The sequence below is a fragment of the Anopheles arabiensis genome, chromosome 3 (assembly GCF_016920715.1).
Source record: "Anopheles arabiensis isolate DONGOLA chromosome 3, AaraD3, whole genome shotgun sequence".
Classification (NCBI taxonomy): domain Eukaryota; kingdom Metazoa; phylum Arthropoda; class Insecta; order Diptera; family Culicidae; genus Anopheles; species Anopheles arabiensis.
In genome coordinates this window covers 67,166,672-67,194,611 of record NC_053518.1, presented here as the reverse complement: position 1 = coordinate 67,194,611, position 27,940 = coordinate 67,166,672, and the positions used below count along the sequence as shown (strand labels likewise).

General features: G+C 41.3%; 2 protein-coding genes across 12 annotated transcripts in view; both read right to left on the bottom strand.

Moving 5' to 3' along the window:
* The window catches only part of LOC120904019 (single-stranded DNA-binding protein 3), a 35,562-nt gene extending 25,439 nt beyond the window's left edge, over positions 1–10,123 (bottom strand). For 2 of the 11 annotated variants that reach the window (XM_040313728.1, XM_040313732.1), the window contains exons 1-2: positions 6,869–7,193; positions 4,045–5,177 (exon numbers count right to left, since the gene is read on the bottom strand). In XM_040313728.1, the coding sequence (XP_040169662.1) occupies positions 4,045–4,100 (56 nt within the window). In that variant the 5' untranslated portion in view covers positions 4,101–5,177; positions 6,869–7,193. Of the gene's footprint in view, positions 1–4,044; positions 5,178–6,868; positions 7,196–9,515; positions 9,538–9,858 lie in introns of those variants that run through there. The other 9 variants (XM_040313726.1, XM_040313727.1, XM_040313731.1 and 6 more) reach the window with 9 other exon arrangements.
* Positions 10,124–24,519: 14,396 nt separating this feature from the next.
* On the bottom strand, positions 24,520–25,123 carry LOC120901155. The gene is made up of 2 exons (XM_040308865.1): positions 25,043–25,123; positions 24,520–24,981 (listed from the first exon to the last, which is right to left on the bottom strand). Exons 1-2 carry the CDS (start codon positions 25,052–25,054, stop codon positions 24,520–24,522), a joined length of 474 nt encoding a protein of 157 aa, XP_040164799.1. The 5' UTR covers positions 25,055–25,123.
* Positions 25,124–27,940: the final 2,817 nt, after the last annotated feature.

Here is a 27,940-nt window from a genome sequence, read left to right as displayed (position 1 = left end):
ATCAAATAAGCGAAGAAGGTGAAGCGGCGAGGTTGTTCGATGCAGCCCGTCCTGAGCCGAGTAGTTTTATGATCTACAACTAAACCTTATTTTGGAGTGAATCATCAATTGTTGTTTACTAAATCCGGATTCAATTTTGATTGTAAACTATACTCTAATTTATGTACTCGTACTAAAATATATCAATTTAATAATAATCTATTTAAATATTCAATTAAAAATATTGCAATTCATCATACAATATTAAAGCGAGTGGGAACACGGGGCAAAATGGACACCGGTTTTTCAAGCATTATTGCACGAGATGGGATAAATTGAAAGACACTAACCAGAAAGCTTTCAACCTGTCATTAGAACAATGTTCATCATCTGTGTTGTTTGTTCCATGCCCAGTGGACAATTGCGCGTTCCGTCATATGAAATCAGTTATAATAATCTTCAAACAGTTTGAAAAATCAAATCAAAAATCAATCATAAATACAGCCGTTGCCGCCAAATTTCAGTGTTTCATCAGAGTGGATTGATGCCATTGTTTACACCAGAAAATAAATGCCAACTTTTTACACTTCATTAAAATTTCCAACATTGGGGCCCTTTCCGTTGTAAGTTCGTAGGTTGAAATTTCAGCCTGTCAGCTCTTTGCATTGTACAGCAGTTTTCGAGCAGCTATCTAAGTCGGTATAATATACAGGTAGGCTTATCCCAAGGTGTATGAATTTAGAAGCCTGATTTTTATCGCTTCTGCTTCTGAATGAAGATTTTAAGAGTGTTTTGGGTGTTCGTCAAGCCTACAGAAAGCTTGTTTGAACAAAAGTTTTCACCCGTCCTGTCAAAAAGTGATATTCGAATTTGGTTATAAAAACATACTATGAGACCACCTACACTACATACACTTTGATTCTGGATTCCACCACGTGATCTCTTGAATGCACCTTGGGATAAATGTTAACAGCACCTTGTTTTGCCATTTTTCGAGGTACTCGAATCGAATTCTAGCTTTGAGGCTAGAATAATCTAAACTGAAAATTGCAGGCTAGTTTTGTGTGTGGTTTTGTATGGAGTGTTTACATGATTTCAGCATCCAACTGTCAAACTCCATACAAAAAACTGACTAGAATCGTGAAGGGCCCCATTGGCATAGAAATGATTGCATTTTATATTCTATCAAAGAAAATATTAACTACTGAGCTTCGAATTCGCTAATTTTGGAACACACAGTTTCAGACATTACGTTAAATTTTGTAAATAAAGCGATTGACTACAGCCCTTAAAGTCAAAAATAGGTGAGTTAGAGCCAAAATTTAGTGCGAACATAACCTCATGGAGCCAGCGACCACCATCTGACTATTTTTAACATTATTTTCAGGCTGATAGAATCTGTATATAAAACCTTAGGCAAGTTTGTCGTATGGTTATGTATGACGTGTTGGCATGATTTCAGTCGCCAACTGTCAAACTCCGTTAAATGAAACTGGCTAGTATAAAGATCGAGCTTAGAGCTGATGCGCTAGAACAAAAGAAACACTGACTTGCATTTTATAAGCCTTGTGTTTATGTTCTTTCATAGACAAACAGTAAAAGCACAGAATGGTGAAAGAATAATTGTGTAGGAAGAAAAAAATTAAAAATAATAATTCAACTGCTTAACATGCCCATATTGCCCCAAATTCCCATATAAGCAAATGAAAATAAAACCATTGTTATACCTCAATTTTCCAAGAAATAGGGTATGATTTTAGATATCCCATTCGATACTAGCCATTTTACTAAATATTAAAATGGACATAAACCAAAAATAACTGCAAATATGTTTCAAAAGCTCTTTCTAGTCTTAAACGATACGGCACGTGGTTTGGCAGGCTCAAACCCAATGTCTGGTGCTTTGGCAAACATCATTTAAATTCCTCAATCCATGTGAAAATATAACCGAACCTTCGTAAGACCTCATTATTGGAAAATGCCTCGCGTACGCCACTAAAATGGACATTAAAACACCTTCCTTCAACATTGTACGGATTTTTTAAAGAGGCTAAAAAGACGACGACATGATATGATCGCGTACACACCCCACCAGAAAGCAGCACAGCACCAGCAGCAACGATCGACGGAACAGATCATTCAAGCATACGTGCACACAGAGAGAGAAAGAGAAAGAGATAGAGAGAGATCCGCAGAAGAAGTAACGAAAAAGGAAGGCAAGAAAATCAACCAGACGTTCAAGGTTGAGGAATATGCGCGCGCGGTTAATGATAGGAGTGAATCGTGTGTGAGTGTGTGATGGTCGAAGAGAAGTTCTTGCACACACAACCCCCTTGCAGTGTGTGCTTTTTTATGTGTTTCTGCGTGTCTTCTGTCTCTGCACACACAGGGTGAAGATGGAACGACGATCGAACTAACAAAGGGAATGATTTGCCATAAATCTTGACGCAAACGCGCGCCCTTACGCTGCGTGGAGAGACTGTGAGGGTTTACGAGCTACGACTGGAGCTATTTAAAAACGTGTTTTTCCTTCAGGACGATATCTTTCAGGACATAAAAATATGAAATACATAAATTATAAGTTAAGTGGAGTGTCCTTTTCTGGGCCTTAATTAAGGATTATCGAAGGATGATCATGTTTTCAAGTTTATAACGAGTAACAGGAACTACACGATTTAGAGGCAAAATGACTAAAAAGATGTCTAATCCCAGTCTAATGAAAAATTATTAATTTATTTCGAAATAGATCTTTTAGGTCCAAATACATGGAATTGATCAAGGAATTTATACAGTGGTTCTCATGGTTTTTTGACAGTTTGACGACAATTTTGACCAAAAAAATATATTATGATATTATGATACGACAATATATTATGTTACAAATTTATTATAAAAGAAAAAAAACTTCCAAAAATCTTAAAAAAGTTTCCAAGAACAGCCCTTAGATACTCTCTCAAGTAGTGTCCAATATGTTGTTGGATTTAGAGATAGGTAAAGTTGGTAATAATCCGGAGTTCCGACTAAGATCCGACTCCGGTAGGTAGTTCCACCCAGCATTATCCAGAGTTTTTCGGAATCGTCTGGTACCGTTCGGTATCGCCCGGAGTCACCCAGAATCACCTGGACTCGCCCGGGGACGTTCGGGGTGGAAGTCATCCGGAGTCGCCGGTAGTCGGCCTTCGAAAAAAGGCTTGTACACGCAATGCACACGCAAAGTGAAAGACAAAACACAGCGAAATGCAATGCCTGACCACAAGAACATTTAACCGGACAGATCCAGTTGACTCCAATCGCCTCTGGACAACTCCGAATGACTTCGTCTTCTGTCGACTCCAGACGACTCCGGACGACTCCAGACGACTCCCGACGACTCTGGACGCCTCCGAATGACTCCGATTCCGGGCAGAACTAGTTCTGGTTCCGATTTTGGTTCCGGAGTCGGACTAACAATAGCCAGAGTCGGATCAGAAACATGGCTGAGTCCACAAATCACTAATTGGAGTTATCTAGCGATCTTCCTTAAAGTTACAGACTTTTGGGAAATGTATGTGTGAGTAGTTCATCAGCAAAATTAACCAAATTTGTGTTATTCATAATCGAACTAACGACATATCAGACATTTTAATAGCAAATTAATGTCATTTTTGGGTACATTGGAGGTCCTAAACTGAGACGAATTTAGTTTTGACTACCAACGTTTCATTTATTTCGTGACTTTTTCACACTTTCAAAACAGGACAGAAGGAGGCATGATATCAGAACATCAGCGACTGTTTTTCTTATTTACAATAATTAACATTTCATTACATAATTCGTGTTTAAAAAACAGTATTTGCTTCTGAACAGCAGTTCTTTGATTTTGAACAGATAGAAATAACGTTCAATTTGAATGTCAAAGAGAGATGTCAGTGCCTATTTCGATTACCACTCAAGAAGTGACCATACAAGGTAAAGTAAAAGAAAGCCACGACATTGCAAGAGGTGCAACTTTCAATACAATCAATAAAAAGTATGAAAAAACAATAAGTAAAATAATAAGAAGAAAAAACAACATTAAATACTCACTTTTCCCTAGCTTGTGCATCTGACGGCACCGCCGTCCCTTTGCCTTTCGCGTACATCTTCACCAAAGCGCAATGATGGTGGTGGTGAAGGTGAGGGTGGTAAGGGTGATCCCCGTACGCTCCGTGCTGCCTCCTTTAAGCGTGGGTGGGATGGATGGGGAGGGGAGTGGTACGGTTTGGTGTCTTTAAGATATATTAGTTGTTGTTGTTGTTGTTTCCGAAGGTATCCGATTGGTCGCGATCTTCTTCTTCTTTCTCCGTTCAAACGGTGCACCGTCACACACGGCGAGCTGTGTCACCAAACAATCTCACACTAGCACGCGAGCGCACGCACACACGCATACACGGAGGTTTTTGGTATCCTCACACTACCGACGATCAGCTGGGTGGCCCCACCGTTGGCACTTTCTTGCCGCCCTCCCGCTCGGTGCTTGACACAACAACAACACACAATCCGAAACAATCGCACCTCCCGTGCCAGTATGTGTGTTGCTCTCTTCAGATCGGGACTGTGGACTGTGGAGGGGAATTGGCCAGATCCTTTTCCTTACTGCAACAACATGTCAACAAACACACGCTCACTCTCCGTGGATGTGTTGTTGGCTTCCGGCTCTACTACAATCGCTTCACACAACACACCAGACCAGAACAGGACACACAGACGCGCGTCACAAACACACGCACACACACACACAGTTGCGTCCTGAGGGACGATACGACGCAGGGACCGATTAGGATCGATTTTGACCGATAGCAATCAACGCACACAGCCTGCTATACACTGCGCTACACACACCGACACACATGCAGACGCTTTTTCCTTCTCACTCTTTTGCTCTCGTGAGATTCGCTCACTCTCACACACGCACACACACACACTCAGAGGGAAACACCTACATACAATACACCGCTCACTTTCCAGTCGATGATGATGAGGATGGGTGAATGAAACTCTTCCTTCTTCTATTGGTTTGCCGATTGTTTAACCGCACGCACACAAACACACACAGACACAACGGTTACGATAGATTCCACCTTTTTTCTGTTTCCTTTCCTTTCCTTTTACAAATAACACTAACACACGCGCACAAACGTCCTGATGGGCTCAACAACATTCAACGGGAAGTAAAATGGCTGCAAAAAAGAGAAAAAATACAATATGTTCGATTATTGTTAGTTAGATTTTTTTTAATTATTATTATTTGAAGGCAATAATCCTTGGCAATAATCCGTCCCAACACTTTACACCATGTTGTGTTGCTTTTCGTGAAGTTTTCATTTCTAGGATGAAAATGAGTGCAAACCAAAATTGTGCACTATTTTGGTATTATTTATTCGCCATACACCACAGACGCGCCCACACACAATTATTACACATTTGCGTCGTTTGTGTGTATGGTGGAGGATGATATCGTTCACCGATGATATTGTGCGCCGCACACGAATTCCAATACCTTTTCCCCGAGGCCGCGCGCGCTTCACGTCACACACCAAAAAGAATAACAAACGTCATTCGGAAATAATAGAAAAGCGAAAAAAATAAATGCTGCTGCCCGCTGCTTCAACAAGAGCACACATACACACTCACACGCACGCACGCACACACAAACAGTGCGCGATTAGTGTCTCTTTCCACCGCACACACACAGAAAAGAAACAAAAAAAAGACGCTTCGCACACACCAACACACCCTTGCATGCATGTACGCACTGCTGCTGCTGCTTGACGTATCGAAGCTCAATAGAAACAGAGACAAAAAATACACACAAACACACACACACGCACAATAATGGCTGCGCTTCACACTACCCCACGCACTGTCCCTTCCATCCTTGTACATGTATATTGGGCCCTGTTTTGTTGTTGCCATGGTGAACGTTTGTGTTGGTGCATCTCGCAACCTAATTGTTGATAATAATTACCGCTGACACGGCACACACACACAACGAAAGAAGCACAAACACACACACACGAGCCGCCTAATGTTTCACTTCAAAATAGACACGTATGTGCATCGTTTCCCATTCGTAGTGGTGAGTGTACGTGTATGCGTGTGTGTTTGTGCTTGGCTGAGTGGAAGTGTGCTGAGCAGGAGGGAAAGAGACGGCAGCAATAAATCGCAGCAGTAGGGGTTCAACCAAATGAAAAACCGAAAACGCAGGCGACCGGGGCAGGCAAAGCAGGCTGTTGGCTTCAACATTTTTTTTCTTTCTTTCTTTTTTTTCCCCATTTCGAGTGTGTTCTACGTCGTACTGTTCATTCTTTTCTGAATTACCAAACAAATAAAAAAATAAACACGTTAAAATCGAAAGATAGAAAATATAGACACTGCTTTGCTGCTGAATGCCTCATTTGTGGAAGGAAAATTTTGGCGGCTGTCTTTCAGTTTCTGCAAGCGCACATGGAAAAGTATGGATCCAACGAGAGGTTGTACCCTGCAGCAGACATTAAACTAAACAATTTTATACGACAACCATCTTTCTCTCTCTTCCTAGCACACTTGCTTCATCATTCGCGAATAAACACAACAGTTTTTCAAACAAACACATCCAAACGCCGAAAGCGGTGCCTAATTGCCTTTTTTTTCTTTCCATCCACACAACACTGCCGCTGCTCTGTTCGTTGACTTTTGCACGCAATAAATGTGTACACACACCACACCAGAGGAGCTCCACAGTTCCCTCAGCAGTGTCATCACACCACATACAGCGCTGGCTGTTTTTTTTTTTTGTTTCTTTCCTTTTCGCCGCCACTTCAATTTTACACACACTCGCCATTGTGCTGCTGCCACAACACACACGCCAAACACCACGCGTTAAACTCACTTTGTTCATTTCACGTGGAATACAGAAAAAACAGAAGTATGGTGGTCTTGCCAAACGGAGTGAACAAAATATCTCACACACAGCAAATAGCACAATCCCGCCGGATAAAAACGCAGCTGGACGTCGCTCTTTCACACACACCGTTTTTTTGCGGCTGCTGCTACTGCTGCTGCTGCTGCTGCTGTCGCTGCTACTCTGCTGGACGACGACAAGATACCTTCTGCACACTTCCGTCGTTGTGATGCGAGTAAAGCGAAGGCTGCGCGGATTCGGCGCACGAACACTACCTCACGGCTCGGTATTATTCCGCCGCTCTTTGACTGCTCCGAAGGGTAGGGGAGGGGAGCGGAGGTTCGCTTCTACCTGTGTCCGGGGCAGCGGCGGACGTGTGGCAGTGTGGCCCCTGGCAGTGCTGTCAAATCGGAGCGCGCCGCATGCTTTGACGGGGGGTGACACTTTTTTGTACGTTTTTATTGTGCTATATTATTTTGGATTGTTTTGTTTATTTGATTAGAGAATTTGAAACCTTTCATAGGAGTGATATAATTTTATTTGTTTCACTTTTTTAAAAGTTCATCTGGTGCACTATGTCTATCGTCGTAATCTAAAAGGAATTGAATTTGCTAGTTACTTTTCCATTATATCATTCTTAAATGTATCTTGTCTGATAATAATGTTAATAACATTTTGAAAATACAGTCAGCGAGTAATACCTGTGGAACGACCTAAGCTCTAGCCGAAACTCATTGTTTTCTTTATAGTTTATTAAAGTTTCGGTTCAAAAATTGAAAATAACGTTTTAATTTAATTTTATCTTTTTGAACATCTTCTACAGGATTACACCGCCTAAGCTCATTTTTATCACAAATTATCACTAAAGATAAAAACGAAAAATATTTGAAAAAATGCATTTCGTCCATTGACTACAACTGAACTACTTCATTGGTTTTGATGGTATGTTTGAAATTGTTTGATATGTTTCATGGGTTTTTATGAAGGCCCTTCGTAGAGATTCATTTGATTTAATCGGATATCGGATACGACACATTCTAAAGCCCCTTAAGCCAGAGTTACAAACCGAGTGAATTTAAATGTGAAATATTGTTAGTTTTGCTATACTTCTTTCAGTTTTAATCAGAATATGGCTTATCATACACCAAAAAAAGGAGATTTAATTCCCCAAGCATTTAAACTATAAAAATGCTAAATAATTAACTTGCATACATTTTTTTACACTTGATTATCACTTTTTTCACGAAGAAAAAATAATGGCCAGCGAAGAATTACAATTAAATGCATTAAATTCATTATTGTAGAACAAATTCCCGCAGAGAATTATCAGTGTCGTTTCTTCTTCTTCTTTGGCTCAACAACCGATGTCGGTCAAGGCCTGCCTGTACCCACTTGTGGGATTGGATTTCAGTCACTAATTGATTCCCCCCCATAGCAGGATAGTCAGTCCTACGTATGGCGGCGCGGTCTATTTGGGGATTGAACCCATGACGGGCATGTTGTTAAGTCGTCCGAGTTGACGACTGTACTACGAGACCGGTCAGTGTTGTTTAATAACAGTATAACGCCACACACTGGATTTAACCGAACATCACATCAATCTCGAAGAAAGAACAGAATTATATGGATAAACAACGCCTGACATCTATAACAAACAAAACAAACATCGTCCCAGCCATGTCAAATTTCATACAATTCCAAATCCACTCCATAAAAAAATAGCACATTGAGATTTCACTATGTTGGTGGTCAAATGAAGTGCTATTTGCGATTCCAGACAGAATAGATAAATCGTATTGACAAATCACCTACAGCGGTGACACAAAGAAAAATGCGTTATTTATTTTATTTTTTTTATTCAGGAGGGACGGCTTAAAATATGCGTTATTTGATTTCAAAACAATACAAAATATTCAAATACAAAATTCGCTAAACGCGTGACTGCCAAATTGAATAAATTAAAGAATTACTTATTTCCCTTTCCATCAACTAGTACATCATTCTATTGAACACTTAAAATACTGTTCTTTTTTGTAATTAATGTGAATATTATTAAATAAATAACTAACCACAAAATAATAACACTTCTGTGTTAAAACATAAAAACAACATTCAGCATTACCAAATAAATAGGCGAATGAAGACAATTTGCAAAAAGTAAAATGAAATTAAATAACAAAAAAAAACAAATGAATCCAAAATCACCCTCCCAAATATAAATAAAATCGAGTTGGACAACCCTGAGCCTGGGAACGCATTGACAATACGCACACATCCAAAGCAGCCCTCTCCGAAAGACCGGCCTCAATGTGACAGATCAAAACATTTTATTGGCAATATTTACTCACCCCCCGTTTCGCGTCGATAAAAGTGTACATTTTCTTGGAAATTTCCCTTTTCCAAAAGCAAAACCACTCCAAAAAGCAACTCCAAAACCAATCGCACACATCCGTCACATCGCCAACAATTAAACCCAATCGCCAGCAGCTTGAGACAGAAGCGCGCGGAGCGAGCAAGCGAAAGACAGGGATAGCCAATCGCAAGCGAGCAGTGCGCGATTGTATTGAGCACGCGTACGCACACTACCATCCCGCCACTGTCAGCTTCGGTATCGATGTGTGTGTGACATATTTACCTCTTAGCCTCATTACGTCGCTCGCTGGGTGTGTGTGTGTGTGCGGGTGAATTAATCGAATTTCACTAAAAATTTCAGGCGTCAACACAATCGAACGGAGCAAGTAGTGGGGTCGTTTTCCACTACAAAATTACACACCGTACTAACATGGATTAAAAAAATACCTTTTTTGGCTTAAAATTCTAACCACACTTTTGTGGGGTTTTGCTTACGACTCACACACACACACTCTCTGTCCTTTTCTAGTTAATAGCGGAGAGAGCGAGAGAGCAGCAACAAAAAAAAGCGACGTTTCTTCCGAGAATGATTTTCTCCCTTACAACTTCTATTGTGTGTTACCAACCTGTGTGTATGGCGTTTGTGGCAGCAGTAGCAGCAGCATCGCACCGTTGTAGTGGTGGTGTTGGTAGTAGTACACACGATTGCATCACGACGACGACCATTCGCTCTCCTCCACCTACACCAATCATGCGCTTTTTATTGTTCATCAAACCGCGAATACAGCACAAACCGGTGTGTGTGTGTATAGGAGAGGGTTTTTTATATTCATCCAGCCCTTAATCACCAACACACACACACACGCACACACACAGAAGTCACTCGAAATGCGCTTTCAGCTACACATTTCGTTGCCAACACCACTTCCAAAAGGGACATTTTTCTTCATTACATCGTTGGGGCTACACAGTGACGATTAATCTCAAAAACTCAATCACGCATACACAAACACACAGGCAGTGAAACGTAGCCCCGCGTACACCTTGTGTCAAACGAAAAGGCAGCAAAAAGCGGGACAAAAAAATATGAACGGTACAGCCGATATACACGTCAAACGAGCACGCGACAACAGCAAAAGAAGAAGAAACAAAATCAAAGATGCGGGAAGATACACAATACACACACACACACACACATAGACAGTGGTGTTGGAGGGAAATAAAACGTTTATATACGGCTATATATTGCACTCTGCACACACACACACAGTCTCGCAATATGTATTAGCAATATAAACGCGCTTGTATAGAGAGCGTAAAGCGAAGAACAGCGTAAGGAAAGAAAAAAAGCAACCAAACGAGAGAGGGTAGCCGGCGCGGGACCCAAAATCCCGGATCTGTGTTGTAGCCCGAACTGGGGGGTGAAAAAGGGAAAGAAGGAAAAAAAAACACCCAAAAAGAAAGCAAACGACCCCAGAAGATGGGAAAAATTGATCGGGAGCATCACCGTGTGTGTGTGGCGTTCTGAAATATTTCTCTCATTTTCTCTCTCTCTCTCTCTCTCTCTGACCGGTCCAAAAAAGCAACCGCTTTAACGCAGTGTGCGAGCGAGCGAGCGAGATGGGGTGTTACAGTAGAATGTGTGTTACCTATCGGCTTGGCAGCGAAAAACAGCAGCAGGCGCAGCCAGGGAGAATAAAAATCCACACTTTTCCATACACGGGTCCGATTTATCTCTCTATACCTCTATCCGCACTAACACAGCCTCGAGTGAGCTATTAAACACTCCTGAGCGCACTTCTGCTCGAATACACAAGCGTAAGGGTTGGTGTGTGCGCGCGGTTTTTGATGCGGTGCTTGTGTGTGTGTGTGTGTGTGTGTGTGTGAGTGAAACGAAAGAAGAGGGTAAAGAGGAAGATTGAGGCGAGCGCGCGCGCACGCTGGTTTCCGTATTCCTCCTCCCTCTCCCCCCTCGACCCGTTCCCGCATCAATCGAGCGCGGTGGCAAGCTGCGGGCAACATGAATATATAAAAATTGCTACAAATACGACCGTCATACATACACACCAATACTAGCGCACACACACCCGGCTAATGACAAACAGTGCGCGCACGGTACAATCATTCCCCCTTCTTGGTACGTAGCAGCAGCGCGGTGTGTGTAGGGCAACATCGGTCGAAAAGAGTGTGATTGAGGGAGGGAGAGAGAGAGTGGCAGTGAGTGAGTGAGATGGAAGTAACAATGCGCTGCTACCTTGCGTTTGAGTTGCCATTGCGATGGAACGGGGCAGCTTACAGAAAGGGAGAAGGGGCTAGGTGTGGTGTGGGAGGGTGAATAAGGGAAGAGGAAGCAAACATCACCAACGGCAACCTCGCTGCGTGCGTGCAGCAGCAGCAGCAGCATGGGTTTGCTTCGATGCCCACCACCCCCGCCCCCGTAGCTCCCACGAAGCTAGAGGAAGCAATAGAAATGTTTGGCGAATCTGTATGGTCTGTTACTATTTGTTCTATTTTTGTTTTCATTTGTAGCAATTGCTGTCCTTTTGCTGCTCTTGTTTGGTTTTATTTCATTTATTTTTTTTGCTTTTTCTATTCTTTTTTCGCTGTTTTTCATGTTTTACTATTTTATTTTCAAATTTAACAATCGGTTATACGTTTTATCTTTTTTTGTTGCTATTTTTACTTTATTTAAAGTCTGTTCTGTTTATGTCCTTTATTTTCGTTTATTTTTTTATCTTTTTTGCATTTTATTTAAACAATTGACTTTCTACTTTCTCAACTACTTACATGTATTTTGCAAGTAGGATTATGTGCTCGGTAACTTATAGTTAAAGTGTTATATTTTCATATTATTTGATTGCAAACTACATGCAAATTCAGGACCTAATAACTAGTGTCAAAAACTGTACTATATAAAACTGTGCTATAAACAAAATTATTCTAAAAAAACACAAAAACATGATTTTTTTTTTAATATTACATCATACAGAAACATGAATTAAAAGGGATGTTAATATATTAAAAAGAATAGGAAATAATAAAAATATGAAAATTCATACAAATATACTTAAATTATACTAGTTTATCATATGAAAGAAAAACTATCCACAAAGCAATCAAAACATATTATCAGTTAACACAGGATATGAAATGGAATAAAAAAAAACATAAAAACATGAAATATGAAGAAAAATATTGAAAAATAAAACAAATTTTAAACTTGAAATACACCAGATTATTTTATGAAAAAAAAAAACAATCAACAGAATAATAAGCATCAGTTAACAAAAGATATGCAGGGGAATGAAAGTGAATTTAACTTAAATTTGACATTTAACTATGTTTGTTTTAAGCAAAACAACAATACAGCAAAAAAAAAAATAACAAAATTACCCAATTTGCAGCAACAAAAAAAGCAAAGAAAATGTTAATAGAAAGGATAATGTTGCTAAAATAGAACGCCAAACCCCTTTGGAGCCTTTTGCCACGCGAAACGAACGGACACAGATTGCAAATCCCATGCTAATCCTACGCCTAATAGCGCTTTTAAGCTACACCGTCTCGAAAATCCCTCACGAAAGAAATTCACTTTGATCATTCGTTCTTTTGTTTTGTATCTAAAGGACACGTCGAGTGAGAGAACCAACAGCAGCACCACCACCCAACTCCTCGGCAGCATGATCTTCAAAAGAAGAAGTATGACCACCGATCAAAGGATTGTCCTCATCCGCTCGCCGCAGCCGCCAACGCCACCTCCACCGCTGCGCTCCAAAACTGCAGCCCTAAACTCGTTTGAAGAATAAACATCTGTAAAGGCACGACCACCAAAAACTCGACCGGTGGACACCAGCATCCCTTGCACTGAGGCGGGAGACGTGAATTTGGAGGCATGGAGAGAGATAACAGGGGAGGGAGCCTGCAAACCCTAAAACCATAGGGTTTAGGAGTACATAAAACCATACATAAAGCATGCGGGGATGCACACAGCACGTTCGGTTCGATCCTATGTCGACCACCCAGCACCCACCCCCTCCCACCACCCCGCCACCCGCCCTCTTGCTTCCTGGTGGCGCTGTGTGTGCGTAGTGTGTGCGTTCGCGACTGCTGCATTTGTATCCTGCTTATCTATATCTCACCGGGCTGCTCACCACTTCCAGCCGAACAGGTGGATTAGTGGGATAGTTGGGCGAGCGAGATGGAGAAAAAAAGAGAGAGCAAAAAATGAGAGAAATAGAAAGACAGAGAGACAAAGAGAGAGAGACTTTCAGTAGTAGTCCCTTAGGCCACAGTTTTAAAGGTTATTTCCCAACACAACGTACACCCGCATTCGATGGCGAGAGCGGGCCTGGCTACTTATCGCAAACTTTCTGGAGTTTTCTAGATCGAAGTTTGTGTATGTAAACATGCAAAACACTCCCCGGCATACCCCCCCCCCCTGGGCTCCAGAGTTTTGCTTGCTGCTTCAAAAGGATTGATAAGCGAGAAGTTTATTGCCATGTTTGGCTAGGTTCGTTCCGCGTGTAACCGTTTGCTGTTTGTACAGTTCAACGATCTTGTTTGACTGGTATGAAATTATATTAAGTTGCTGTTTTTAACATTTCTTTTATGTTTTTATTAGATATGGTGTAGTTTAAATATCATTTAGGCAAGTTTTTCTTTTTTTTTCTTTCATTTCATGACATTTGATTCACATTTTGCTCTTAGCCTGTAAATTGTCTTCTTTGGTCTGTTCTTTAATTTTTTCTTAACTGATTATGATGCGAATTATGTTTTTTTCTATTATTTTTCATATTTTTCTATATTTCTGTTTTCTATTTTCATGTGTTTTTTCATTTTGATTTGGCTTTCGTTTTTCATTAGTTTTGTATTTCTGTGCAATTTTTTTATGGCATCTCCTTCCCAGTTACAAATATCTTGGGGTTTTCATTTCACTATTTTCCCATTTTAATTACGTTTTTCTCCAACTGTTTGTTGTTTTTTGTTGTAAACATTTAGGATTCATTCATGTCGTACTTCTTTTAATGTTTTGATTTGTTTTTAATTGTTCAACTAGCTTATATGTCTCTTATTTCCTTCATTAGATGAGTTTCTATTACAATTTTCAATGTTTATTGTTGTTGTTTTTGCATCATATTTGTCTTTTATTTCTCTCTCTCTCTCTCTCTCTCTCTCTCTCTCTTTCTCTCTTTCTCTCTCTCTCTCTCTCTCTCTCTCTCTGTGTTGAAAGCTACTACCTGTTCTTAACTTATTTTGCTTTTTATGTTTAAAACTTTAGCATTCCTATACTTCGCATTTAACCTTCGTCTGGCAACTTTCTTCGCCATCAAGCCTGCCCAGTGCCGGTTAAAGTTAGCACCTTCACCTTAGTCCAACGCATTTCATACTCTATTAAGCGCTTTTCCGAGCATTTCTCCCCAAACTGTGTATGTACACCGGTGTGAGTGTCCGTTTTTCTCCATCATTCCTTCAAAAAAAAAAGAGTTCAGCAAAAAAAACCCAAAAAGATAAAAATAAAATCCACCAACCGACGAAACCAAAAAAAAAAAAAAGATGCAGAAAACAATAGCACCACCAAGCCAACACTGCACGCATGTTCATTGTGCACAGAATGGAAATACATAAGCCTTCGTCACCTTTTGCCGACGCTGCCTCGACCCCGGTAGCCCCCCCCCCCTCAAACGCCCAGCATGACCCAGAACTCAGCCGGGCCAGCCAGATTTTCACTTCTGCTTCACTTCGCACTTGCGGGTTAAGCATGGAACATTTTTCCTGCCACCTTCTGCGGGAAAGGCCTGGGGGAGGTGGCCCCGGTGGGGGGGGGGGTTATTTTTTCCGTTTTTCTTCCCAGTTTTGCTGCGTGAAAAAAGCATCAAACTCAACACACACACACAAACGAGGGCGCGCGTTTATGTCTCGCTCATCCCTTACCCGCAACTCACCCCATAGCTACACCACCCATCCACCCCTGTCCGTCCATGGTTTCTGGGGGAGCTGAGCTGTGGAAGGTGATTTAACGTATGACGGTGTGTGTGTGTCACGCGGGAGAACATTTTGAACGAAAGAAGCACATTAGAGAGAGAGAAAGAGAGAGAGAGAGAGAGAGAGAGAGAGAGAGAGAGAGAGAGAGAGCGACGAAGGTGGGTTTTTGCAGGCTCAGTCGAAGGTAGGGACTCTCTCTCTCTTTCTTTCTCTTTCTCTCTCTCTCTCTCATTTTTTTATCTCTCTCTCTCTCATACTTCCTCTGTCCGCCACTTACAGTTCTGTCAGATTTTGTAAACTCTCATCCTCCCCACCCACTCAAAACCACCCACACAAACACACAAGGCGAATGATAACGATCGTCATAATTATTATATCAATAATGTCCGAAAAGGAAAAGAAAAAAATCAAAATCACCCACTCCCCCTCCATACCCACTCGCCCCCTAACACATCCAGCAAGGGGGGGGAGGTGGTGGGTTTCCGTTTTTTCGCAAAAATATTCATCCGGCCTTCCGGTGGAGCTCGTCGTGAGTGTAAGAGAAAAAGAGAGAGAGAGAGAGAGAGCTAGAGCGTTTCCGACCCGCGTAGTACACGATGGGAAAGGGAATGGGAAGGAAAAAACACAAGGTGAACACACCACCAATGATGGGGTGAGCCAACGATGGGGGTGGGTTGGTGGCGCGCAATGGAAAAAGATGAAGAGTAATGATATCTCTCGCCGTCGTCGTTGTCGTTGTCGTCATCGTAGTATGCGTTGGGTGTACATAAGGCAGTGGAGGGTGGTGGTGGACGCTATACACACGCATCTTTATGTACACACAGGCTGGTGGTGCTGGTGCTGCTGGGATGCTGTCTCGAGCGAGCGAAGAAGTAGTAGCGAATAAACGTATGAAGGGGGGGGGGGGGAGGGGCAGTGTGCAAAAAAGAGAAAGGCAGTGTAACTGGGGTTTGAGTCGGGGTGGGGTTTATGAAGAGTGAGGGCAGAGAAGCAGGCATGATGATGCTAAAAAACGCATAAAAAGTGGTATGCTCACTATTTCCAGCCCAGCCGAATCCCCCTGGAGGTGCTGGTTGTTCGGTTAGTTTTGGGCATGTTAGTGGGTTAAATTTATTTATTATTGACATAAAATGTTATAAATTAGTATAAAAAAATAATTACAAATCAAAGTTTGAGCATTGACGAAGGGAAATAGGTAAATTTAGCACCGGCATGAAATACAGAAGAAACGCAAACAAAGAAAGAAAAGAGAAAAGTAAGCAACCTACTTGAAAAAAAATCAATGACTAGAATTGTTTCATAATGTCAACAGGAAGTGCTGAATAATTAAACAATTAAACAGGCAAAAACAATAAATGCTTCAGTTTAAATTCATTCTTTAACATTAATTATTAACATTTCCTGAACTCGATACTGAACGGCGTTTAAAATATTCGCTTTTATTATTAATACTTTCGAATAATATGAAAACAAACAAGACTTTACATCTTCAGTTCAAACATCCAACTTTTGAAAATGTTGAAACTAAAAGGCTTTTCCATAAAGAGATGAAAATAATGTGCAAGACATAATCTACAAGACATTAAGAATGTACGATTAGAGGTATTTTGGCATTGAAAAGTACTTGAAGGTGAAATAATTATCCTGTAATGAACCATAAGTTGTTTACGCAAATCTGATAACAAATCTGAAGGGTAACTACGAATAGAAAGTAGCCGAATAAAAATTGCTTTTACAGTCGTTTCAAACTAATTTTGGCTCTAAGGCATAAATTTTTGACAGTGCGCATCCATGTTTGCCTCAAAGGCATCAATTTTTGACTCTAACGCACCTATTTTTGTCTGTAGGTAATCAATTTTGGACTCTTGTAGGAATAATGATAATTTCACAAGGAATTTAAGCACATTTTGAACAATTGTAATTTTAAATCCCATAAACAGTACAAAAACCGTGTATTTTCAATGTTTTTTGAGAAAAAATAATGAAATTTAATAATTTCTAGAACCGTTGTTTATATCTACAAATACATGTCTTTTTTCACTTCATTAAAACTCACAAAATAACCGAATTGTTATCTTTTAAATTATATCAATGAATTTTGTAAATAAAGCGATTGATTCACAATCAAAAATTGATGCTTTAGAGATGAAAATTGATGCGCACTGTCAAAAATGTATGGCTTCTAGGCAAAAATTGTGACACGCTGTCAAAAATTGGTGCCTTCGAGACAAAAAAAAAGGTGAGTTAGAGTCAAAATTTAGCGGCAACGACTGTATAGGAATTGGAAGTATGCAGATTTAAGCGGTTTCATTGATTAGAGAATGTTAGAATATGAAAATGTTGGTAAACTAATGTTAAACTTTTTTGGCAAATGTATAAAGTGGCTTAAATTCTTTGTTCCGTTTGTACCGGTTTTGTGCTTCGTTGACTCGTACCTGCCGGCGGGTTACTCGAACGGGAACGTCAGTTCTAAACCGGTACCAAAATTAACATCATGCACGTGGGAGTGAATTGCCGAAGGCAATATAATGGGCCTGAATAGTGTATGATTCCCATATTCATCGAGCTTTGTTTTAGCCCTTCACAAACGGTACTTCACATTAAATTTTGTATATCTTTAGGCAATTAAATAAAAGCATTTTAAGCTTAAATAGCATGAAACGCTTAAAACACATGGCGATGTACTGGTGCTGGGTTTAGAAAAGCTTGTTATGAAATAATTAATTTTTTCTTTAATTGTATTTCTCATATACATCTGGCCTTGAAAGATCGTATCACTATTACAATTGTAAATTTAGAAAAATAAATTGGATCTTTCTTTCAGTAAAATATTGTTATTTTAATAATCAAACTAAACCCATTGGAATTACTTAGCATTTAAGTCAAATAGTTTGGTTCTAAGAAGCATCCCTCTTAATCTTATAATATTTTAATTTAATTATGTTATATAATTTTAAAATTTAAGATCTTTTCGCGCCTACTTGTACTAAAATATTATACTTTTTTGCTTATTTATACTTTTACTTAGAATTTCTTAGACTAAGAAACATTAGAACTTCCCATTTTCCCACCTCCCTTCGCAAATAAGAAACGTACCCAGCACGGACGAAGCTCGACCAAATGTGTATATAAAAAAATCGCACACTCATACCCACAACCAACCGAACGAAACGATCAAACGTCCTCGCGCTCGCGTCGTTGCGCGGAAGTGCACCGAGGACCAGTGTGCAGGGTTGCGGTGGTCCGAGGCCCCCCGGCAGCAGCAGCAGCAGCAGCAGAAACCGACGGTAAAGTTTCTTTTCATTTGGGGGTCATTCTTTTTTTGCTAACTCCCTCTATCTCACTCTCTCTCACTCGCGTTCGCGTTCCGCATGGCCAACGGGGAAAGACCCCGAGCGGGCGGGAAGGCGAACGGCGACAAAGGTTGCGGTGGCACCCGCCGAATGCCGAATGCCGAGGCCGCGTCTGGCCCATTTCCTTCGCACGCTTTTGCGTCACCACGATGTTGTGGCGGTGTGTGTGTGTGTGGTGTGCGTTTTTTGCATTTGTTTTTTTTGACTGCTACACATCTTACCCACCGGTTGTCCGGCTGTCCGACCCAGGGCGCTCGCGTGGAGCTGGAGTACGAACGACCAGACGGAAAAAAGCGAGCGAAAAAAAACACAAAAAAACGGAAGCAAACAAAAAACCTTCTCACCACCCACCCACAACAACAACAACAGCAGCCATAGAAGGAAGCAAAAAAGAAAAGAACATCTCTTGTACATAGAGAATACACGGGAGAGGAGTGTGGAGGTTGTGAAATGGGGACTGTGGATGAGTGCGCCACCCGCCTGATGAGACTCGGGGGACAGATCGTGAGGATCGTTGTGTGGGGGGGTGGGGGTCTATGTATGTACCCCGGGCCACTCGAAAGCTCTCAAACGGCACACGATAGAACACACCGAAGCAAATGGCTTCCCTTTTCCCCCAACCCATCCACATCCACCACCCGTTCCACCCGACCCAGCGAGCTCAAACGTTACGCGTCTTAGGTACTACAAATAGGCCCCACGTTGCTAAGAACGCCCCGTTGATGCAAGGGCAAAACGTAGGGAGCTTGAGTCACACCCGCTCCCGAACCCGCGGCCACCATCAAGCAATAGCGTCCGATAACACGAAAGGTTTCATATAGTGGAATAGAGAAATGTTTTTAAAAAATACTAACGATAACAATGTTTGCACCATTGTTCGTTGTTTTTGTAGCAAATGTTGCACTCCCCGTTTGGAGCGTGAAGAAATAGTTGATAGCAGTTGGCTAAGACCTAAGAAAAATATGTTTTTAAAGAACTTTTACTTGGTTAATGTTAGTCGGTTTGACTGGCGATTGCTGTAAATCTTCAAGTTTGTTCTGAGCCTCGGCTTGAAACAAGCTTTTATACAGTTCTTATCAGCTCTCGTCGGTACGGGTCTCGTGGTAAAGCTCACAAAGGCGGCGATGTCAACAACAAGGAAAGCGCCCGATCGAGTCTCGCATCATCCGTCACATAATGCAGGTTATTTTGACTGTCGAAATTTTCTTATCTTCAGTTAAAAAGATGTCGTCATGGCTCAAATCTAATACTAAATTCACTTGCTTGGACATTGACCAAACGTTATCGTGTGATTTTTAACGGATTTGGTGATTCATAGAATATGTGCTACATCCATGTTCCACAAGCCGATTGTAGATGATGTTCGACAACAAGCTATTTGGAGCCAATACATTTACTAATTAGAGTTTCACAGGGTTTCGCCATTCATCTTAAGACAGCGGGAAATTTTAACGATAAGTCTCGATAAGTTTAACGATTCGTAAAAGTGATCAGAGTTCTTGGGACGTATGTTTACAAAATCACAGCAAATCCGATAAACATCACCAATTGCAATGGTGCAACGACGAATAGATCAATTTGAAATGATATTTTACAGGGTTTCCCAAGCCTTTTTGGTTGCTTCCCGAAAATGTTTGAATGCTTCCCAGATTTTTTTGTATCGTTTCCACAAATTATTAAGCCCAGAATTTTCGGATCATTTGTATTGATTTGCAATGGGACGATTCTAATAAATCGTAGGGATAAAAAACCCGCATACCTTACTAACAAACCTATAAATAGATCTCAAGTCTTAAGTTATAAAGTAATATTTTGGAGTTAATTTGTGGACTAAAATTTGAGAGAAAAAAAACATACAAAACTAATTGTTTCAAAGACATCGTGTTATCCTGATAAGCTAAATTAAGTACCAGAAACCCTGTACCACTTTGGCGCGAAAACGAAACATTTGAATTTTCAGCAAATGTGACCTGACAACAGGAAGAACTTGAAAAGCTTGGAATAACAACTGATTTGGTTTTATTTTTATCTAGTTGTTTTTTATTTTGACTAAGTTTTTCTTGCATTTTGTACTTTCCTACTTTTTTAGTGACGTTCGTTAACATTCGTTTGTGCTATTTTAGATGATTTTATTTTCTTACATTTCATCGGTTATTGTTATTCATTTTGTCTTGCTAATGGATTAGTTTATCTTGTATTTAATTTTTTAAACATATCAATGGATGGATTTCAAACATTTACTTTTAAGTAACATTCAATACATTGATTTAAACACCTCGAAAAACAAAAATAAATTATCTGAAAATAGAAAACTATGATCAGAGCTCTCTATTTAATGCAAAAATATGTTAAAACAGCATAAAGGTGTGAGTTAGCCGTTTACATTTCGCCAATACATGACTGACCTTTCACAATAATTACGAAAAGATGAAAATGAAACTCGTTGTAGGAAATAAATTATTGATATATGCATAAATATGTGTTAACAATTATTAAAAGTAATATCTTATATTCTTATTATGATAGCAAAATGTTTTATTGTTTGATTTTCCTACATTACGCTCAATTGCTGTCCCAAAAACAAAGAGGCTTAAATCGTCCCCATCATTACTAAATCCAACAAATAACCATTTGTCTCGACAAAACAAGAGAAAAGAAAGTGAATTGTTACCTTGTAGCATAAGGTGCGTTCTACTGCGCCATCATGGGAGCGAAGGAATAGCAAACAGACAAACGAAAAAAAAAATGACTGTCGCACCTGAAACCGACCAGAAGGGATGGATTAACAGCGCTGCCAACGAAACTCCCCAGCACGGTCTCGGATGTGTTCTGCCCCTGTTCGCTTGTTCTGCCCCAAAGAAGCAGCAGCAGCAGCAGCAAAATCTTCAGCTTATGCTATCGAACGAGAATGCATGAGTGGGGAATAGGGGGGGGCAAGGTCCCGCTCGATCTTTTGAACCGTCGTCCCTGGTCCCCTGTGCGCTGGTCGTCGAAACGGCTGGCAGCAGCAGCAGCAGCACTGGGGTGGTGGTGAATGTTGTGCGGCGGCCCAAAACCTGTTCCGACCGATGGACACATCCGGCCACCGGCGGACAACGGTCGGAAGAAGCCAGTTGGTGGCGGTGGTGACGGTGGTGGCCATCCAGAGATTCGAACTATAAGGCCGCTTTTCTTTTATTTCGCAGTCGTCGTTGTGCGCCTCGTCGTTGCGCGCTTTTGTTCTTTCGCTTTTGGTTTTCCCTTCGCATCGCGATGCTTAAAATATAAAGCACGAAGGAGAATGGCCAAGAGACGGTGAGGCGAAGCAAAAGTCCAAAGAATAGATCCCGAAAGCGAGCAGCGGAGTGGTGAAGAATGTCTGATACGCCGCCACCGCCGCCGCCACCACCACCACTGCCGGGGTCGTCTGGTATTTATCTGAAGACGCACTGAACGCGTCCAATCGCCCTCGGGGCTGCACGATATACGCACGGCCCCGGTTGTTGAGAAGCCGGGTGATCCTCCAAACCGATCATGTGTGTGTGTGTGTGCCCCTGCTGTACTTGTTGCTTGGGCGTTCGCGCCCGCAGAAGCGCTGTTTTGGTGAGTTTTTTGGTGGTTTTTGAGCGCGTTTTCAAATGAAAACATGCACCCGGTAAAAACGACCGAACCAGTTTTCTGGCAAACATACTTACACACACATACACATACATAGACGTGAAGGTGCGGAAGGTTGACTGGAGACAGGATGGATAATCGGCCGGTGTCTCGAATGTTTCCATTCTGGACGGGTTTCCTCCTCAAACTGAGGAGGCTCGCGCGCGCGATAATCACGCCGAACGAGTTCTTGTTTTGGTCTTGGCTTGGACGCTGCAGCTGCTTTACGAGGGTATGCTTCTCCAAAAATAAGAGTATTTATTTCCTCATTTGAAATGTAACGCTTTCAGCGAGTTTTAATACAAATCTTGATAATCAAAAATTACAATTCGGAAGCTAATTTGCCTTCCCAATTTTTCTTTACACTCCCCAATCGCTTTTATATTTAATGAGACCGATTAAGATAAAATCTTGCAGAAAACACCCAAACGACCATACACGAGCACACACTAATACACACGTCTTTTACATAATAATTGCCACCGGTTGCGTGGCGTGTTGTACAAGATAGTTGACAACTTCTAGCGTGTTAACAACAACACGCGGTCGAAAACGCCAGCCGAGGCCGAAGCATTTTCATAGGCTCAGGCCGACCACCGCACCCCCCGCTCACAAGGGAGAGCGACAGCATTGCCAGCATCATATTCCTAGCCCCGACGAAGCCGGCGAGAACGCATCCTTCCCTTTTTTGAATGCAATGCTCTCGGACGTCACACACACTTTCTCTCTCTCTCTCGCTCTCAGACACATACAAACAAGAGAGAAAGAGTGAAAGAGCGATCAGGGCACATATTTGGCTATTATTATTTCACCCCTATTTCGCGATTATGTTACAAAATAAGGGTGCAAAATGTCTTCCTCTTCTTCGTGCGTATATTCCCTCTCGAACTTGTGTTGCATTTAATGGATGATTCATTTTTTTTTGTGTACGTGTGTGTGTGTTTTTGTGCGTAATGGTGCGGAGTATGCAAGTATTGGAACCCTTCCAACCCCTTACATCTTCTAGTCGAATATTCTTGGGTGGTGGGTGGTTTCGGTGTGCTCGGCAAGAGAACATGAGCCAGGAGGGCAGGGTTATGGTCGATTAGGTTGACATCACTTTTTTTTGTATTATTGTGATTGAGGGGTTTGAGCATACGGATTAGCACCGTAATGTATTGGTGCAGTTGCACTTCAGAAAAAATGCATATTTTTTAGTTTATTTAAAAAAATCAAATATGTTTGATTGAGGTATTATGATGAGAAGATACTCATGTGCATAACTTTTTTGTATTGTTTTCTAGAAGCTAAAGGCATACTGAATTTTGGAAATTATTGGTTTTGTTGTTTTGATTCTCAGGGCTTTGTTTTGCGGAATATAAATATTCCATGAATTTAATGTTTACGTGGATATAGCTCATATGACTTAAAAATATTGCAAAAATGTTATATAAAACAAAAATAAAAAATATTATAAAATAAATACAACGTTGTAGTAAAAAAATAAATAAATATACAGCTCTCATGCTCTTCCGCAAAGCATTCAATGCAGCCATAGTGAAAATCTCACGTCATCTTAGTTTACCATAACTGTATGCTATGAAATGCTTGCCTGTTTGGCAGATTATGGTAAGTTTTCTAGTGACGCCGCTAGATGACACTGTCATAGCAAAAGGGAATTGTTCGTATGCAGGGTTTTGCATGTTTAAAAATTTTGATTTTTTTTTTTCAAGATTATTTAGCATTTTTTATAACAAAAAAACTATTACGTTCAATAATAACAATAGATGGTGAAGCGAAATTCTGCCATTGAGACTCATCAGTTCATTATTATCTAAAATGTGGTATCTAACTCTTTTCAGTACATGAGCAGAATATATTGCTCATAAGTTTTTGAACGGATGATTAAATAAAATAAATAAATAAAATTGATTTCATTACAAAAACGGCAAGGGATTTACAAATATGATTCCCGCATTGCTGCATTTTACGAAAAACAATATTTTATATGCAAGTAAAACAAGTTATGATAACACAATTTAAAGGGATTTTCAGCGGTACTGATACTTATGGTGCAATTTCTAAGCTTTTTGTCACGTTATGTCTAAACGTTAACATCAGCTATCAAATCACCAAAAAGACATCAATGTATCACTTAACATCATACAATATTCAATAATCCAAAACCGCTGAATAGGATGACATGGCCAATGAAAGGGATCTCAATTGGTATATGTCACAAGATATATTTTTCTTTCACTCAATTTCACTCCAGTAACGTTTTAATTTAAACCCAATCAAACAATCAATTTATTCACAAACGGTTGGAAGAGTACAAAATCAATACACGTGTCCGTAATAGCCAGCACCGTACGCACCGTACGGCACACCATGGTACGCATGGTCGGGGTACGCCAGGGGTGCTACAGCGCCGATCACATTCTTGCCGTACGCGTAAACAGGCGCCGCGACCGGCTTCACCGGTTCGTCCGTGTGCACTCGCTCCGACACATGGCTAGTGACGTACGTGGGAGTGGAGACGAACGTTTTGGTAAGCGTAGTTTTACCGCCAGGCACCGCCAGGTGGGACGCCGGATGGATAAAGTTATTCAGTGCGGGCGTTTGCACGTGCAGATGGGATGCTTGAGCTAGCGGCACGACAGCGTGCGGCGCAGACAGTACCGAACCGTACGGCAGGGGTGATCCGTAACCGAGCGGCAATCCAGCGTGCGGAAGGCCGGCGGAATAGGCTGGGATGTAGTTGGCTGTGGCGCAGGCAAGGAGTGCCAGGAGTGCAATGAACTGGGGACAAATTACAGGATATTTAGGGATAAATGTGACACAATAGAAGACTGTTACTTACTTTGAAAGCCATAGTGGATTGAAAGTAGAACTTTTGCTTCTTCAACCTATCGAAACAATCGTGTGTTTGATGATGGATAGTGCACCGTTACCAGTGTTTATATACTCAATTGAGCTGGGTAACAAGGATAAGAAGTAAACGAAACAATCCTAACTATATCGATTTTCTAATCGTCACCTCGAAAAGATGGGGACAGGAAGAGCAATTATTATTTCCTCACTTCACTAGTACTGATCACCTTGCGTATCATTTCCTATCATTTGAGCCAGTGTTCGGCAACTGGGGACGTTGGAGAACAGTTTGAATTGGAATTGATTTACTTCATGCTTTTCCAGAAAATTCATCAATTGATTGATTAATTTGTTTTCTACTGGTCGGCTTACTTACTAGTTTGTGAATCTATTTTTAGCCTATTTTTTACTATACGATTTTTGTTTTTGTTTATTTGTTAATTGATGGACAGTAATGCTCTCTCCAACCATTTTAACATTGTTTACCATCCATCGTTAGCAGAACTAGCTAACTAACATAGAACATAAAAAACGCACTTTGGAACAGAATTTAGTACTTAAACAGAATTTCAAATATTTAACCTCAGTCGGCGAAATCCTCGGCCCAAAAGCGTCGCTGACGGCGTTGAAAGCACATGAGTAGAAACGGGTCAGAGAAGCCAAATTGCGTTCTACGATAATCGGGAGCCAACATTGGCCGAATCCGGAGTGGTCTGGCAGTAACTTACAGGTTGATGGCAGAATTTGGCAGAAAAGAATTGTTCGAGTAGAATCACAGAAAAAAAAAGGTTTTCACACAAGCACGTTTTTGCAGCTGCTTTATTGGTAATTCACTTATTTCATTGTCCAAGACCAAATATATCGCACCAAAACGAAGCGCTCAAAAAAGGCGTGCTTCCTATCCCCCTTTTTTGATTCAACTGCCCGATGACGCGTTAGTTTTTTGGCGCTTTCCCCTCTTCTTTCGGGTTACCTGATGGTAATCATCGCTTTCAGCCGCCGCGCACGTTTCTTCTGTTCAATGCCTCGGCAGTGATGCCATCATGCCCCAGTCCCCGCCATCCTATATGAGAGCAGTGGTGCCATCACTCCCGAGCCCGTCAAACATTTTTGGAACGATGGCAGTGGTGCCAACATACCCCAGCCCGTGCAACCTGCTGTTCCAATCCTATGCGGTCAGCAGGCTTCACTACACCTCCATCACTGCCAACTTATGCACTGGTCTTTTGAGTGTGCTGCCCTTTGCTGTCTGCACAGTAGCACTACGAATCCTCCCGTCTTTTCCTTTGAAGACCTCCTGGATTCGTCCTCTTATCCAAGTTCTGCGCTCACCATCCGCAACATACACCAAGTCTCCCTCGGCCACAGGTTTACTTTCGTTGAACCATTTTGTTCTTCTATTCAGGGTAGGAAAATATTCCTGTTGCCAACGCTTCCAAAACTCGTCCGTAAGAAACTGTGTTCGGTGATAGCTGTTTCTTAAGGCGTCTCCTAACTCTGTAGGTGTCTTCGCTTGATCTTGGCTTCCAGAAGAGCTTCCTAAGAGGAAGTGATTTGGCGTGAGAGCTTCATTGTCAGAGGTGCTTTGAGGTACATATGTCAGCGGTCGTGAGTTAATCAAATTTTCTGATTCCGCCAGTACCGTGGTGAGGATTTCATCTGTAAGTTTGCGTCCGTCTTGCAGGACAGTTAGTGCTTCTTTAACGCTTCTAACTAGCCTTTCCCATACGCCCCCCATATGTGGCGCTGCGGGTGGGTTAAACTGCCAAGCTGTGCGCGTGTTTGTAAAAGTTTCCGCGCAGTCATTATTGATTTCACGAAGTTGTTTCTTCAGTTCATTGCTAGCACCAACAAAATTTGTCCCATTGTCGCTAAATATTTCCAAAGGAGGGCCTCGGCGGCAGACAAATCGGCGTATAGCCATAATGCAGGCGTTCGCACTTAAGTCGTATACTAGTTCCAGATGGATAGCTCGAACGACCAGACATGTGAACACTGCCACATATCGCTTTACCTTTGTTCGCCCTACGCTAACCTCAATTGGTCCCAGGTAGTCTATTCCAACTCGACTGAAGGGTCGAACATGCGGAGTCAATCGTTGTTCTGGTAAAGGTGCCATTCTTGGGGCCTGTGGTTGACATTTTGCGATTTTACATCGTTGGCAATCTCTAGCAGCTTTAGACACCATCGTTCTAAGATTCGGGATGTAAAATCGCTGTCGGACCTCATTGACTACCGTCTCGCTGTTTGAATGTCCGTATTTGCAATGGTATTCTTGCAGGATAAGTCTGGTAAGGTCATGACTTTTCGGCAGTATGATAGGAAACCTTGCATCAAATGTAGCAAATGAGGCGTTTGCTGTTCTCCCTTCGACACGAATCACTCCATGTTTGTCGGCAAATGGAGTTAACTTGTAAAGAGGGCTACATCTCTCTATGTACTGCCAGTTTTCGGAAGCTGGTTCATCACGATTGTGAAGTAAAGTTCGAATTTCATCAGGAAAACATTCGCTCTGAGTCCATCGTATAATGTTCCTTTCTGCAACTTCATACTCAGCTTGTCGTAAAGGCACGAATTCTGTTGTTACATTTCGAATTATTTTGTTTGTTACATTCCGGCCTGCTCTGATAGTTTCTATTGCAAGTTGTTTCAATCGTCGACGGCAATTGTTAATGAAACGAGATACTATGGCAACCGTTCGCAGCAACACTCTCCATTTGGAAAACCGGGAAACATCTATTACATTTCTAGGAGTCTCGATGTGATGCAACAAAAGGTATGCTCTAAGCTCCTCCTTCGTTTCATAAATATTTTTTTGTTTTGGCCATTGATCTTCCGGAAGGTAGAGAAAATCACTACCTTTGAACCATCTGCCGTTGTTATCAGG